The sequence below is a fragment of the Anser cygnoides genome, chromosome 15 (assembly GCF_040182565.1).
Source record: "Anser cygnoides isolate HZ-2024a breed goose chromosome 15, Taihu_goose_T2T_genome, whole genome shotgun sequence".
NCBI lineage: Eukaryota > Metazoa > Chordata > Aves > Anseriformes > Anatidae > Anser > Anser cygnoides.
Genome location: NC_089887.1, coordinates 2,956,881 through 2,970,833, shown reverse-complemented (window position 1 = coordinate 2,970,833; position 13,953 = coordinate 2,956,881). Strand labels below are relative to the sequence as shown.

The following is a 13,953-nucleotide window of genomic DNA, read 5'->3' as shown; positions in this document are numbered from 1 at the left end:
TGCCGGGCTGGACGCTGACCCCCTGCTCGTCCCCAGCCCCATCCCAAAAGCTGCGGATCCCAAACTGCCCCTCCCCGTGAGGGGTGACCCCAAGGAGGGGGCGAGGAAGGAAACCGAGGCAGGACGCCCCAGAGGAGGGCACGGCGGCCGTGTCCGCGCACCCAGCGTTAGTCAGCAGGGAGGGGACGCCCTGCCCTGCGTGGGGACGGGCGCTCGCCTGAGTCACCCGCACCGAGGGGCAGGGTGCTGGGGCCGGGCACCCCGAGTTCACTGTGGGGTGCTCCCCGTGCATCCCCACCCTATTGCTGGGGGCGCGTGGCCCCCGGTTGACACAGCCCGTGGCTGTGGGGCCGTGAAGCTGGGATTGGGCTGTGAAGCTGGGATGGGGCCCCAAGTTATGAGGCTGCCACAATTCATGGGGATCCCCACATTATGGGACCCCAGGTTACGGGGATCCCCACGTTATGGGACCCCAGGTTACGGGGATCCCCACGTTATGGGACCCCAGGTTATGGGGATCCCCATGTTATGGGACCCCAGGTTACGGGGATCCCCACGTTATGGGACCCCAGGTTATGGGGATCCCCATGTTATGGGACCCCAGGTTATGGGGATCCCCACGTTATGGGACCCCAGGTTATGGGGATCCCCATGTTATGGGGCCACCCCGCAGCTCTGGGTCCCCATGGCGGGGATGATGCCTCGCAGCTCGGCTGCCCCATATGCGCTGGAGCCCTGTACCCACGACACCCCATGGCCAGGATGTGCACCCTCAGGCTACCCTCCCAGCCCTCCCAGCCCCACCCTGGCGCTCTGCGACCAAAAAACTAAGGAAAGAGTTAAAAAAAAAAAAGTATAGAAGTTGCTAGCGGGATCGAACTACAACCCCCAGCATCCCCCGCGCGGGGGGGAGCGCACGCGCAGCGCGGCCGGGCGGGGCGGCGCGGCGCCTTGCGTGAGAGCGGGCTCTGATTGGCGGCGGGAGCTGTCCGTCAGGGCCGCGTCCCGCCCCGCCCCGGCGGTGCCTGCCCGGGCTCGGCGCGCGGCGCTCGGCGGGCACCGGGACCGGGGGCGCCGGGGGGGGGAGCGGGTCCGGTACCGGGAGCGGGACCGGCACCGGGAGCGGGACCGGGCCCGGCACTGCCCGCACCGGCCCCGGTAGTACCGGGATCCCCGGCCCCGGTAGCGCCGGCCCCGCCCGGTACCGGCCGCACCATGATGAAGTTTCGGTTCCGGCGGCAGGGCGCCGACCCGCACCGCGAGCGGCTCCGCCACGACCTGTTCGCCTTCAGCAAGGTGAGCCCCGGGCACGGGGGGCGGCGGCGGGAGGGGTGGGGGGGGGTGAGCACCGGGGGGCGTGGAGCCCTCGGGGGGGGGCGGTAACGGGGTAACCGGGACCCCCCCGGGACCCCCCCGGGACCCCCCCGTCCAGCACGCAGGATGCGCCCCCCCCCCCCCCCCCCGGAGCCGTGCACCGGGAGCGCGGAGCTCCGCGGCGGGGGCACCCTGGGGTGCTGGGGGGGGGGTGCTGGGGCACCCCTGGGTGCCGGTACCGCGGGCCCCCCCGGGGTACAGGCTCCGGGCACGCCGGTGTCCCGCCGTCCTCGGTGTTGGGGCAACCCCGTTGTGCCCCCCCCCGCCCGCCCCGCCGGTACCGGGGTGCCCCGGACCAAGGGTTTTGGGGCTCCCCCCCCCCCGCACCGTGCTGCCCCCGGAGCATCCCCGGTGCGGCCCCCCCCAGCTCTCCGGTTACCCCCCCCCCCGGTGCTGCGGGGCCGGGGGGGTCCCGGCCCGGCACCCCAAAGGGCTGCGGGGGGCTGGGGGAGGTCAGAGCGGGGGGGTGACACCCCCAAAAACGTGCCCTGGGGGCTGCCCGGCACCCCAAAATCGTGCCCCTTGGGGGGGGGGGGTCGCTTTGCGTCCCCCGGGTCCCCAAGCTGGGCATCGCCGTCCCGGTGTCACCCGGGTGGGATGGAGCCCCCCGGGGTGTCCCCGCTGGTGCTGGGGGGGGGGGAGCGCAGCATGGGGGCACCCCCTCATCTTCAGCCCCGTGGTGCCGGGACGGGGCCGTTCCCAGCCCCGGTGACCCCACTGGGAACATCCCTGACCCCCCCGGGGATGAAGATCCTCACCCCCCCCCCCCCCCAGCTTTGGGGTCCCCCCTTGCTTCCTGAGACCCCCCCAGCCTCGCAGCGGGGTCTGCCCGGGGCTCAGGGTCCCCCCGGCTCTGCCCCGAGCCCCCAACCCAGCCCTATTTTGGGCTGCGGGGCCGCATCCTGCGGGGGCCAGCACCCCGGGCCAGCACCCCGTCCGTGCTCACGGGGTGGGGGGGCATCACCGGGGGGGGGGCTCCACGACGGAAACGCTGCCAGGAGCAGCCCCGCTCCCGCCGGCCCCATACCCCGGGCGGCTGCCTGCCCACCTGCCTCCCATTAAGATCTTGTTATTTTCTTTTTTTATTTAATTTTTTTTTTTCACCCCCCCCCCCCCCCCCTTCCTCTCAAGCTCCAAATCTGCCTCGGATTTGCTGTAATTCGGCCCAGAGCGCGCCTCGGCCGGCCGGAGCAGCCCCCCGCCGGATGCGGCCCCGCTGCCTGGCGGGAGGAAAGGATGCAAAAGGGGGGGTGGGGGGGGGGACGTTTTTTTGGGGGCGCCGGCGGGGTTTTGCTAAGGGGTTCCCAGCCGAGCGCCCCGCTCGGGGCATCCCCGGGGCGCTGCAGCTCCGCGCCCCCCCCAGTTGGCTTTAGGGTGGCTGTCAGGGTGCGCAGCGCCTTTAGGGCGCGCGGGGATGGGGGACCGGGACCCGAACTCAAAACAGGGGGGGGGGGTGCAGGAAGGCAGAGGGGTGCCCGCACCCCCCCCCCCCGTGCTCCCAGCCCGGGGACCCTCGGGGGATCCCTGGCAGTGCCCCCCCGGCGGCGGCGGGTGCAAAAAGCCGCCCCGCGGCGCCTCTCGGCCGCCCCCAGACAAAGGCAGCGGGGCCGGGATCCGGGCTGGCTCCAGCGGCCTCGCCGGCGTTTTGATGGGGCGGCCGCCGGGGTGGGTGCGGATGGAGGGGTTGCTCCCCCGGGGGCGAGGGCGGCGGGTGTCCCTCCGCATCCCCGCCGCCGCCGGGAGCCCCTCCCGAAGACGGCGAGCCCGGGCACGCCGCCGCCGCCGTCCCCGGACTTCCTTGGGAAGGTGCCCGCGGGCGGCTCGCCGGGGCCGTCTCCGCTCCCAGGCGCTCGCAGGTCCCGCTCGCCTGGTTCTGCGCCGGCTCCTCGGGGAGGTGTCACGGACCGGGGGGGTCCCTTCTGCGGGATCGGGGCTCCCCCGGTGCCTGGGTGGGGATGGGGGAGGTTTGGTTATTTATTTTTTGGGGGGGGGGGGGGGTTCAATGAGGTGGGGCGCGCACCCCACTAAAACATCGCCTGGGGCGCTGCGGGCACCGACGCGGCATGTCCTCGGCGCGGGGATGGGGCTGCAGCGCCCCGGTGCCGCCCCGCTGGGTGCTGGGGTGATGCTGCTGCTGGGGGGGGGGCTCGGGGCAAGCTGGGGGGGCTCCTCTCTGACCTCGCTGTCCCCGCAGACCGTGGAGCACGGCTTCCCCAGCCAGCCCAGCGCCCTGGCCTACGACCCCCGGCTGCGCGTGATGGCCATCGGCACCAAGGCGGGAGCGGTGAAGCTGTATCCTTTCCTCCCCAGCCCCACCACCAGCACCGAGGGGGGGGGGGGGACGCGCACACACACACACGTTGTCCCCCCCCCATCCTCAGCCATGTCCCGGCGGTGTCCGTCCGTCCAGCTGCGCTGCAGCTGCGCTGCGCCGGGGAAGGGGGAGCGCCGGGGGGGGGGGGGGAAAGCGGCTTCGTTGTCCAAAACACCCCGAGTCCCCCCTGCTTTGCCTCACCCTGGGGGCTCCTCCCCGTGCCCGAGCGGTTGTTTGGGGAGGAAATGTTGGAAAAAATGGGAAAAAAAAAAAAGGGGGGGGGGGAGGAGGAGGGGGGGGACGTGATGCGTCCCGTCCCCGGCGTGTTGCAGGGGTCCGGCCGCGCTTTGCTGCTGGCGGGCGGCCAGGGCTGGATGCGTCCCGCGCTCGGGGGGCCCCCGCGCCGCAGGAATGCGGGGTGGGCGCGGGGGCGGCTGAGCCCCGCGTTTGGGGGGGGGTGGGGGTTTGTTTTTGTTTTGTTTTAGGGAAAGAAAGGGGGGGTCCCAGCTTTCCTGCCTCCCCTTCTGGCCGCCGCTCCCCGCGCAAAGATGGCGTTTTTCTGCCGGGGCCAGCCCGGCCGCGACGTCGCCGCTCGGCTCGGCGCTGGGTCGGGGGCTGGCCCCGGGGAGGGCGCTTCGAGCAGGCTGGGCACCGGGCGGCGCGGGGAAGCGGGCGAGGTGGGGGTCCCGGTGCCGGCTGCGCGGCCAGGAGCTGGCCTGACTGGTGCCGCTGGTTAGCGGGGGCACCGCTGGGGGCTCCCCAGCTGGGCGCAGACAGCGCGGCACTGGGGGCTGGCACCCTCCGGGGACCCGTGTCCGTCCCCCTCACAGCCACTGGAGAAGCCAGGGGGGGTCCCAGCACTTGGTCCCCACCTCGCCTGCGTGTCCTGAGCTGCTCTCGCTGGCTGCTTGTCCCCGGGGCTGCCGACATCTCGTCCGGCAGCGCGTTTCGGGGGTGCGGCGGTCAGCGCGGTGCTGGCTCCGGTTTGGAGCCCGCTGTGCTGGCACCGAGCGAGCCCGCGGGGTGAGCAGGGATGGGCGACGTCCCCCAGCCGTGCCGGGTGCTGCCCCGGGGCTGCAGTTTCGCCCCGCTCCTTGTTCCCCGCGTCCCAACCCCGGCTGTCTGGCTCCTCCACCGTGTCCCCAGCGCCGCGGCGGCTCCAGCCCGGCCGCGCCGGTGCTGCCAGACAGCTCCTGCCTGTCGGCCCGGGCAGAGCCGCCGCGCCGGTTCCCCGTGCCGAGGACACCGTGCGGGGCACGGGGAGGCAGCGGTGGGTGTTTTGGGGGGGGAGAAGGGCAGGGATATATGGAAACCACCCTGCGGGGACTCATCCGTCCCGGCTCTGGGGTGCGGGATGCGCTGCCCGCGGCACACGGGGCAACGCGCCCTGGCCGGGCCGGGCACCCCAGTGCTCCCAGGGGGAAGCAGCTGGGAGGATAAGTTGCTGGTGGAGAAGCTCATGGGTGGGTGAACCAGGGATCGGGAGGCTCCTCGCAGCCAGAATGTGGGGTCGGGGTGCCACGTGGCCCCGTTGGGGTTGCCGTATGGCCCCGTTGGGGTTGCCGTATGGCCCCGTTGGGGCTGCCACGTGGCCCCGTTGGGGTGCCACTCGGCGCTGGAGCATCGGTGCCGGTCCTGCCCCGGTTCCTGCTGAGCGGCGTCGCCGATGGAGGAGCCGGGACCAGTTGGGTGAGTGCGGCCGTGCCGGCACATACCAAACCCCACCCTGCCGCCGGTGTGTGCCGGGCGGCCCCGGGTGAGAAAGAAGGGGGTGGCGGAGGGCAGGAGCCCGCCCGGCCCTCGTGCGCCCGCCCCGGCCGCGTGCCAGCCCCGCATCCTGACCCTCGGAAGCGCCGGGTGCAGGCGGGAGGCACGGGAAGAGCTCGGTGCTGCAGCCGTGCCGGGGCTGGCGGCGTCCCCGGTGTCCCCGCGGGGCCGGCTCCAACGGGAGCAGCCGGGCTGAGGGGAGCCCATGGGAAAGTTTAGGGCGCGAGGCCGCCGAGGGCTCGGGGACATTGTCCGTGCCCGAGCGAGCGTGGCTAATTGGCAGCGTCCCCGTCCCCCCGGTGCCGGCCATTTGGAGTGTAATCGGGCAGCAAAATGAGAGCGGGAAGGGGCTCGGAGCCGTCGGGCTGGGGTCCGGCCCCACGCTGCCAGGAGGGTCCCGGACCCCCGGGTTGGGGTGCGCAGGGCACGTCCGACCCCAAAGCCAAGCGGCGGGGCCGCGGCGGGGCGCGGGGGCTTTTCTGCAGCACCTTCCGAACTCGTTTCCCCCGACCGAGCCGCAAATCCCCGGCTCGCAGCCATCCGGGGCTGCTCTGGGCCCTTTTTTTTTTTTTTTTTTTTTTTTTCTTTTTGTGGAGCTGGGGTGGGTTTGGGGCAGGAAGCAGGCGGGGGGGTGGTGGTGGGGGGGGGGGGGGGGGAGCCGCTGAATAAGCATCGCGCGGCGGCTGGCGCAGGAGCGGGTTGCTCCCAGCAACACGCGAGCCGGAGGGCCGTTGCTTGGTGACCCTCGGCGAGGGATTGGGGGACGCGGGGGGGGACGTGGGGAGCGGGCTGGGGGGGCGGCCAGGGCCACAGGGTGTGGGGGTCTGGGTGGGCTGGGGGGGGTTAAACCGGGCTTAGATGGGGGGGTGTGGGTTGAATTGCACCCTGTGGGATTTGGGATTTGGGATTTGGGGGGCGGGGGGGGGATTGGGGGGGACCTCTTGGGGTGGGCTCTGCTCTTCTTGCTTCCTTAACGGCCCCCCCAGGTACGGCGCTCCCGGGGTGGAGCTGACGGGCTTGCACAAGGAGACGGCCACCGTCACCCAGCTGCACTTCTTGGCCGGGCAGGTAGGTGGGGGGCCTGGGAAGTGGGGGGGGGGGCTCGCCGATCCGCGGCCCCCCCCGCGCCCACCCCGCTGTCCCCCTGCAGGGCTGGCTGCTGTCCCTGCTGGACGACAACACGCTGCACCTCTGGGAGATCTACCAGAAGGACGGCTGCTCCCACCTGGAGGAGACCCGCAGCTTCGGCCTCCCGGCGCGCCCTGGGTCCGGCACCGCTAAGTTCTCCTCCTCCTCCGCGCTTGGCTGGGGCCGGGGACCTGGGGGGGGGGCTCCCAGCCCGCTTCGTTCCCCCGGGGGGGTGACCCCGCTGCCGCCGTGGGCGTCGATGGCTCGGCCGCCTTTGAGTTTGGGCGGCGGCAGGCGAGGTCTGCCAGAGTTTACACCCGGCTCCGGCGTCGTGCCGGGGTGGGGCTTGGCCGCACGGCGCTGCCAGATGCGAGGTTTTCGCGCTGTTTGTTTGGCTTGAGGAGGGAGGGGGAAAAAACAGCTCGCCGGGGACGGAGCACGGCGGCCCCGCTGCATGGGAGCGTTTGGGGCAGAGCGGCTCCCGTGCGGGGGACGCGGCTCCCGGCCTCCGGACACCTGGGGAGCGATAAGGGCGCCGGGCTGGGAACGGCGCGGGGGAGCGGGCATCGCCGCCGGCGGGGCAGTTTGGTCTCCGGGCTGCGGCCCGCGGGTCGGGAGATGCGGCCCTGGCCCCGGGGTGTGATTAATGGCTCAGGGATCGCCTGCGAGCGCCGCGGCTGATAGCGGGGGCCAAACAGCCCGGGTGCTCTCCCCAAGTATCGTCCCCATCCTCGTGGGCCGGCAGAGCTGGGGATGCCGGGGTGATGCCAGAGTGGGATGGAGGAGGGGTTTTGGGGTGTCTGCCCGCTGCCGACACAGCCCTGGTCCCCCCCCCGCAGCTGCTCCCCCAGCATCACGCGGGTGACGGTGATCCTGCCCATGGCCCTGGGCGCCGTGGCCTGCCTGGGCACCGAGGGCGGCGCGGTTTACTTCCTCACGCTGCCCGGCCTCGTGCTGCTGGAGGACAAAACCCTCTTCCAGGACGAGATCCTGCAAAGGTGAGCGCCGGCCCCGCTCCCCGAACTTGCCATCCCCGGTCCCTCCTGACCCCGTTGTGTCCCCCTGTCACCTCCCGTGGCGCAGCGTGCCCGACGAGTACCGCTGCGGGAAGGCGCTGGGGCCGGTGGAGTCCATCCAGGAGCACCCCCGCGACGCCGGCAGGCTCCTCATCGGGTACAGCCGCGGGCTGGTGGCCCTGTGGGACCAGAGCACGCGCGCCGTCCAGCATCTCTTCCTGGGGAACCAGGTACCTGGGCCGGGACGGCCCCGGGGAGGGGGTGCTGCAGCCTGTCCCCCCCGTGTTTCGAGCCCCCCTTGTCCCCCCTGCAGCAGCTGGAGAGCCTGGCCTGGGAGCACAGCGGGAAGAGCATCGTCAGCTCGCACAGCGACGGCGGCTACATGGTGTGGGCGGCCGGCGGCGGCGGGCAGAGGACCCAGCAGCCCGTCCTGTCCACCATCCCCTACGGTGCGTGGGCTTTGGGGGGGGTGGGGGGGAGACCTGGGGGCTTGGGTCGGTGTCGTAACAGCGGTGTGGTCTTCCTTGCAGGTCCCTTCCCCTGCAAAGCCATCAACAAGATCCTGTGGCGGACCTGCGAGTCGGGGTAGGCGATGGGGGGGCCGGGTGCCGGAGGAGGTTCGGTGCGGGGCTGAGCGGTCCCCGGGGGTGCGGGGTCCGACCCCTCTGCTCCCCCTGCAGCAACCCCTTCATCATCTTCAACGGCGGCATGCCGCGGGCCAGCTACGGCGACCGGCACTGCGTCAGCGTGCTGCAGGGCCAGACCCTCGCCACGCTGGACTTCACCTCCCGCGTCATCGACTTCTTCACCGTGCAGAACCCCGAGGTGCCCGAGGGAGGTACGTCCCGCCGGCACCGCGCTCCCCGGGCTGGGGGTCTCCGCTAGCGGCATCTCTTTTTCTTTTTTTATTTTTTTTTCTCCTTTTTCCCCCCTCCCTTCCCTCCCCCAGGCTTCGAGAACCCCCGCGCCCTGGTGGTGCTGGTGGAGGAGGAGCTGGTGGTGATCGACCTGCAGACGCCGGGCTGGCCCACCATCCCTGCCCCGTACCTGGCGCCGCTCCACTCCTCCGCCATCACCTGCTCCTACCACATCTCCAACGTGCCCCTCAAGCTCTGGGAGAGGATCGTCAGCGCCGGGGAGCAGCAGAGCCCCCGCCTCTCCTCCGCGGTGAGTGCTGGGGATGGAGGGGACACACACGCCCCCCGAGTGCCACGGGGTGGGCGCACGGAGGTGTGATGCTTGCTGTCACCCCCCCACCCCCAGGCTTGGCCCATCAACGGGGGGAAGAACCTGGCCCAGGAGCCCACGCAGCGAGGTCTGCTCCTCACCGGGTGAGCGCCTGCGACGGCTCCGCTGTGGAGGCCTGGAACCTGTGCATGACGTGGAGGGGGTGCAGGGGGGGGGGTTCCTAAGTGCCAGGAGGGAGGGGACGTCCCCAGCCCCTTCCCGTGGTGGGAGTGGGACCGGGTGATGGTGGGGGAGGACCTCCGACAGGGGCTGAAGCCAAAGCGGGTGCATGGGGCACGCAGGGGAGCCGGGGGGGGGCAGCTGCTGGTGCTGGCTGGGCTGACAATCCCCGCTGTGTAGCTCGGTGGCCGGGCGGCAGCGTGTCACCCACCGCGTTGTCCCCTCACCCCTCCTGGCACGGCGGCCACCAGCGCACAGACGGCTCTTGTTAGCCCGGCTCTCGTTAGCACCGTCCTAACGGGAGCTCCCCTTGGCCCCGGCAGGCACGAGGACGGCACGGTGCGGTTCTGGGACGCCTCGGGGGTGTCCCTGAAGCCTCTCTACAAGCTGGGCACCGCCGGCATCTTCCAGACCGACTGCGAGCACAACGACAGCCTCAACCAGGCGGGCGAGGAGGAGTGGCCGCCGTTCCGCAAGGTGACGTCTCGGGGGGACACCAGGGCGGGGGGGGGGGGAGATGCTGCGGTCCCCGGCACCCCCGTGCCTCGGGGGGGAGATGCACCCGCAGGAGCCATCCCAGCTGCGCCGTGGGGACGTGTCCCCTCGCTCGGGGCACAGCTGCTGCCTCGGGGACACAAGGGACGCTTGTTCTGCACGCCCCGTCCCGTGGGTCTGCCCTGGTGTTGTGGGGGGGGATCCCAGGGCACCGGGGACGCGTGGGGACGGAGCTGGCCCCGGGCACGACGCCCGGTGCTGGTAGCTGCCCACGGCTGCGTGACACCCCCGGCCCCTCTCCCCGCAGGTGGGCTGCTTTGATCCCTACAGCGACGACCCCCGCCTGGGCATCCAGAAGATCGCTCTGTGCAAATACACGGCCAAGATGGTGGTGGCTGGCACGGCCGGGCAGGTAGAGGTGGAGGAAGAAGTGGCCGGGCACGGGGTGCCCCAGTCCCCGCAGCCCCCCCCGTGCCCATCCTCGGGGGCAGGATGGGGACCCTGCCCTTGGGAGCCCTCCGTGTCCCCCCACCGGCCGCTCGTCCCCTCCCCGCAGGTGCTGGTGATGGAGCTGAGCGACGAGAAGTCGGAGCACGCCGTCAGCGTGGCCACGGTGGACCTGCTGCAGGACCGCGAGGGCTTCACCTGGAAGGGCCACGACCGCCTGGCGCCCCGCAACGGCCCCCTCGCCTTCGCCCCCGGCTTCCAGCCCAGCGTCCTGGTGCAGTGCGTGCCCCCCGCCGCCGTCACCGCCGTCACCCTGCACTCCGAGTGGAACCTGGTGGCTTTCGGCACCAGCCACGGCTTCGGGCTCTTCGACTACCACCGGCGCAACCCGGTGCTGGCCAGGTAGCAATATGGGGGGGGGGAGGAGAGGGGGGGGATGCTCGGGCTGGGGACCCCGCAGTGGGGTCCGGGCGCTGAGCAGCGGTGCCGTAGGTGTACGCTGCACCCCAACGACTCGCTGGCCATGGAGGGGCCCCTGTCCCGCGTCAAGTCCCTGAAGAAGTCCCTGCGGCAGTCCTTCCGCCGCATCCGCAAGAGCAGGGTGTCGGGCAAGAAGAGGCTCAACCCCGGCAGCCCCTCCAGCAAGGTGGGCGCAGAGCGGGGCCGGCTCCTCGCCACCCCCATCCCCCTCCCCGCCTGTGTGCGCGCGGGGGGCTCCTGACCCCCGTCCCCCCGCTCCCCCCCTCCCCACCTCGCAAGGTGCAGGAGGCCAACGCGCAGCTGGCCGAGCAGGCGGGCCCCCCCGAGGTGGAGATGACGCCGGTGCAGAGGCGGATCGAGCCCCGCTCGGCCGACGACTCGCTCTCCGGCGTGGTGCGGTGCCTCTACTTCGCGGACACCTACCTGCGGGACGGTGAGAGCCCCGCGTGTGTCCCGTCCCCCCCCCCCCCCCCCCCCCCCCACGGCCGTGCTGTAGGGAGAGGGATCCTCACGCTGCTGCTGCTCCTCCCGTCCCGCAGCCGCCCACCACGGCCCCACGATGTGGGCAGGGACCAACTCAGGCTCGGTGTTCGCCTACGCCCTGGAGGTGCCGTCGCAGGAGAAGTTTTCGGAGCGGGCGGTGGAGGCGGTGCTGGGCAAGGAGATCCAGCTGATGCACCGGGCGCCCGTGGTGGCCATCGCCGTGCTGGACGGCCGGGGGAACCCGTTGCCCGAGCCCTACGAGGTCTCGCGGGACCTGGCCAAGGCCCCCGACATGCAGGGCAGCCACTCCATGCTCATCTCCTCGGAGGAGCAGTTCAAGGTGAGCCTGGGGCTGCGCACCACGGTGGGACCGGCCGGCCCCGGCATGTCCCGTGTCCGCTCTGGGGGCATTCCCATCCAGGCTGGCACTCGGAAAAGCAACCGGGGTGGGGGTGACCAAAGGGCTGGGGGGGCTCTTGGGGACTCGCTGCCGTTTGACGAAGGCCCTGGGGCAGCGGGGGGGGGTGTTCCGCCACCTCCTGCCCCCCCCCGGGGGTTCCCGTCCCTGCGGCACCCGCCTCCTCTCGCCCTCCCCAGGTCTTCACGCTGCCCAAAGTGAGCGCCAAGACCAAGTTCAAGCTGACGGCGCACGAGGGCTGCCGGGTGCGGAAGGTGGCCCTGGTGAGCCTGGCGAGCGCCGGCCCCGAGGAGCGGGTGGAGAACTGCCTGGCCTGCCTCACCAACCTGGGCGACATCCACATCTTCACCGTGCCCAGCCTGCGGCCCCAGGTGCACTACGGCTGCATCCGCAAGGAGGACATCAGCGGCATCGCCTCCTGTGTCTTCACCAAGCACGGCCAAGGTGAGGGGCCACCTCCCGGCGGCCTCGCCGCCCCCAAATCTGTCTCCCCCTTGGGGGGGGGAGGTCCCTGATGCTCCCCGTCCCCCCCACACCCCGCAGGTTTCTACCTGATTTCGCCCTCCGAGTTCGAGCGCTTCTCGCTGAGCGCCAGGAACGTGACGGAGCCGCTGTGCTGCCTGGAGGTCTCCCGGCTGCAGGACACCTCCTGCCTCAGGTGGGTCGTGCCGGGGGCTCGCTGCGGCTCCCGGGGGCTTGTTGTGTCCCCCCCACCCCCCTCCGTGACATCCGTTCCCGTGTCGTGCCGCCCGCACCGACCTCTCCCCATGTTTCCTTCCAGCAACTCGACGGCGACGCCGAAGCTGCCCCAAGCCAACGGCACCCACGTCCCGCACAGCCCCGAGGCCAACCATTCCCCCTCCGACAGTGACAGTGAGTGACAAAGGGATGGGGTGTGGGTGGGGGTGGGGGGGGTTAACGTTTTGGGGCCGGGCACCTCCATCCCTCCCCGCGGCCCCCCCAGGGTCCCCCGAGGAGCACCAGGCCTCCTTCTCGCCCGGCCCCGTCGACTCGCCCAACAGCAGCATGGAGAACCCGCTGGACACCACCGGGGACATCACGGTGGAAGAAGTGAAGGATTTCCTGGCGTAAGTTCGGAGGGGGGGGGGGGGGACAGGAGGAGCGTGGGGGTGCTGCTGGAAGCTCGGGGGGGGGGGCGCAGGGGAGCCCCCGGCTGCATCTCGCCCTGCTCTGCCCCCAGGTCCTCAGAGGAGGCGGAGAGGAACATGAGGAACGCCAGCGAGGACGAGGCGCGGCCCGCCGGCATCCTCATCAAGTGAGGTGGGTGGGGGGGCCGTGCCCTTGAAGGGGAGGGGGGGGGACACACACGCAGATCCAGCTGCCCCCAGCCCCCCGCAACCCCTCCAGCGTATTTGGGGCCAAGACCCCGGCGCCGTGCCCTGGTGTCCCCATCCACAGCGGGGAGCACACGGCCAGGGGGGCAGTGCATGCCCAAGGGTTGTCCCTGCTTGAGGGGTGGGGGACAGCAGCTCCAGCCCCCCCCCCACCCTATTTTGGCCCCCCCCCACCTACTCCATCCCCCTCTCCGTGTCACCCAGGGTCTGTGTCCCCTTGTCCCCTGTCTCTCCCCCAGGCAGCGCCGGTGCCCGCGGCCTCCCCGGCCCATCTCAGTGCTCGGATTCCCGGGATGCGCGGCTCGACTGGACCCCCCCGGCCCCCCCAGCGTAACGTAGACTCGTCTCCTCTCTAACATCCGTGCCGCCGCTCCCCCTGCGCCTCCCTGCCCGGCCACCGGCCCTGGAGCTTCCCCCCCCCCCGGCTGGCCCTGAGCTGGGGGGGGGGGGGGGGCACGGCAGGGGGGGGGGGGGCCCACGTTGCACAAACTCTTCCCGGGGAAGATTTATGAATATTTTTTTTTTTTTTCGTACACGGTCGAGTGGAGCTGGCCCCTTCCCGGGGGATGCTGCTGCCCGAGCTCACGGCGGGGGGGCTGCGGTGGCTTTTGTCACCTCCCCCCCCCCCCACCCCAGCCACCTCCCGGGTTTGGTCCCTTGGGGAGGCACAAACCGAGGGGGGGCCGGGTGCCCCCAGCCCCCCCCGGACCCTCGTCTCTGTTTACATGCCCGGCTCCCTGCAGTTTACAGCCCCCTCCTCTGTGTGCCGGGGGGGCCAGGCTGCCGCACGGGGACCGTCCCCCTCCCTGGGGACCCCCCCCCCCCTCCTTGTACCCCTGCCTCTCCCCGAGTGGCCTGGGGGTGTGTGTGTGGGGGGGGGGGGGTGAAGGTGGGGGGGTCACAGGTGGCCTTTTTCTCTTGGTGGCTTCTCCAAGGGCTATTCTCCAGGCTGGGCTCCCCGCCTGCTGCTCCTTCCTGACACTAATTCCTGCCACTGGGGGGGGGGGGTTTGGGATGGGATCACGCTGCTGGGGGGGCAGGGGGGGGGTGAGGTCAGCCCCCCCCCCCCCTCCCCCTCCCCGGGGGTGTCACTGTGCCAAATCCCTGCCGGGCTCCTCGGCCCCCTCCTCGCGGGGACTGCGGTGGCGCTGGCTCTGTCCCTGCGTGGCTCCGGGGCTCAGCTCTGATTTTGGGGATCCACGGGGGTTGCCCCCTCCCCCTTGTCCCCCCCCCCCCCCCCCCCAAAATTCTCTCTTGCGGTACGTGTCT

The 13,953-nt window shown here is 71.9% G+C and overlaps 1 protein-coding gene across 3 annotated transcripts; it reads left to right on the top strand.

Annotated features, from left to right (window-relative positions):
• The first annotated feature begins 992 nt into the window (after window positions 1-992).
• On the top strand, window positions 993-13,917 carry LLGL1 (LLGL scribble cell polarity complex component 1). 3 transcript variants are annotated; one of them, XM_066977777.1, is made up of 23 exons: window positions 993-1,296; window positions 3,569-3,666; window positions 6,442-6,523; window positions 6,606-6,721; window positions 7,423-7,581; window positions 7,667-7,829; window positions 7,913-8,048; window positions 8,130-8,184; window positions 8,280-8,437; window positions 8,549-8,766; window positions 8,863-8,930; window positions 9,330-9,483; window positions 9,809-9,913; window positions 10,058-10,350; window positions 10,441-10,594; window positions 10,741-10,861; window positions 10,968-11,251; window positions 11,509-11,773; window positions 11,873-11,987; window positions 12,111-12,202; window positions 12,294-12,417; window positions 12,531-12,610; window positions 12,924-13,917. In XM_066977777.1, the coding sequence occupies exons 1-22, from the start codon at window positions 1,216-1,218 to the stop codon at window positions 12,607-12,609; spliced, it is 3,120 nt and encodes a 1,039-aa protein (XP_066833878.1). In that variant the 5' UTR covers window positions 993-1,215; the 3' UTR covers window position 12,610; window positions 12,924-13,917. The 3 variants fall into 3 exon arrangements, with proteins under 3 accessions (XP_066833878.1, XP_066833876.1, XP_066833875.1); XM_066977775.1 differs by having other exon boundaries at window positions 10,714-10,861; XM_066977774.1 differs by having other exon boundaries at window positions 994-1,296; window positions 10,708-10,861.
• Window positions 13,918-13,953: the final 36 nt, after the last annotated feature.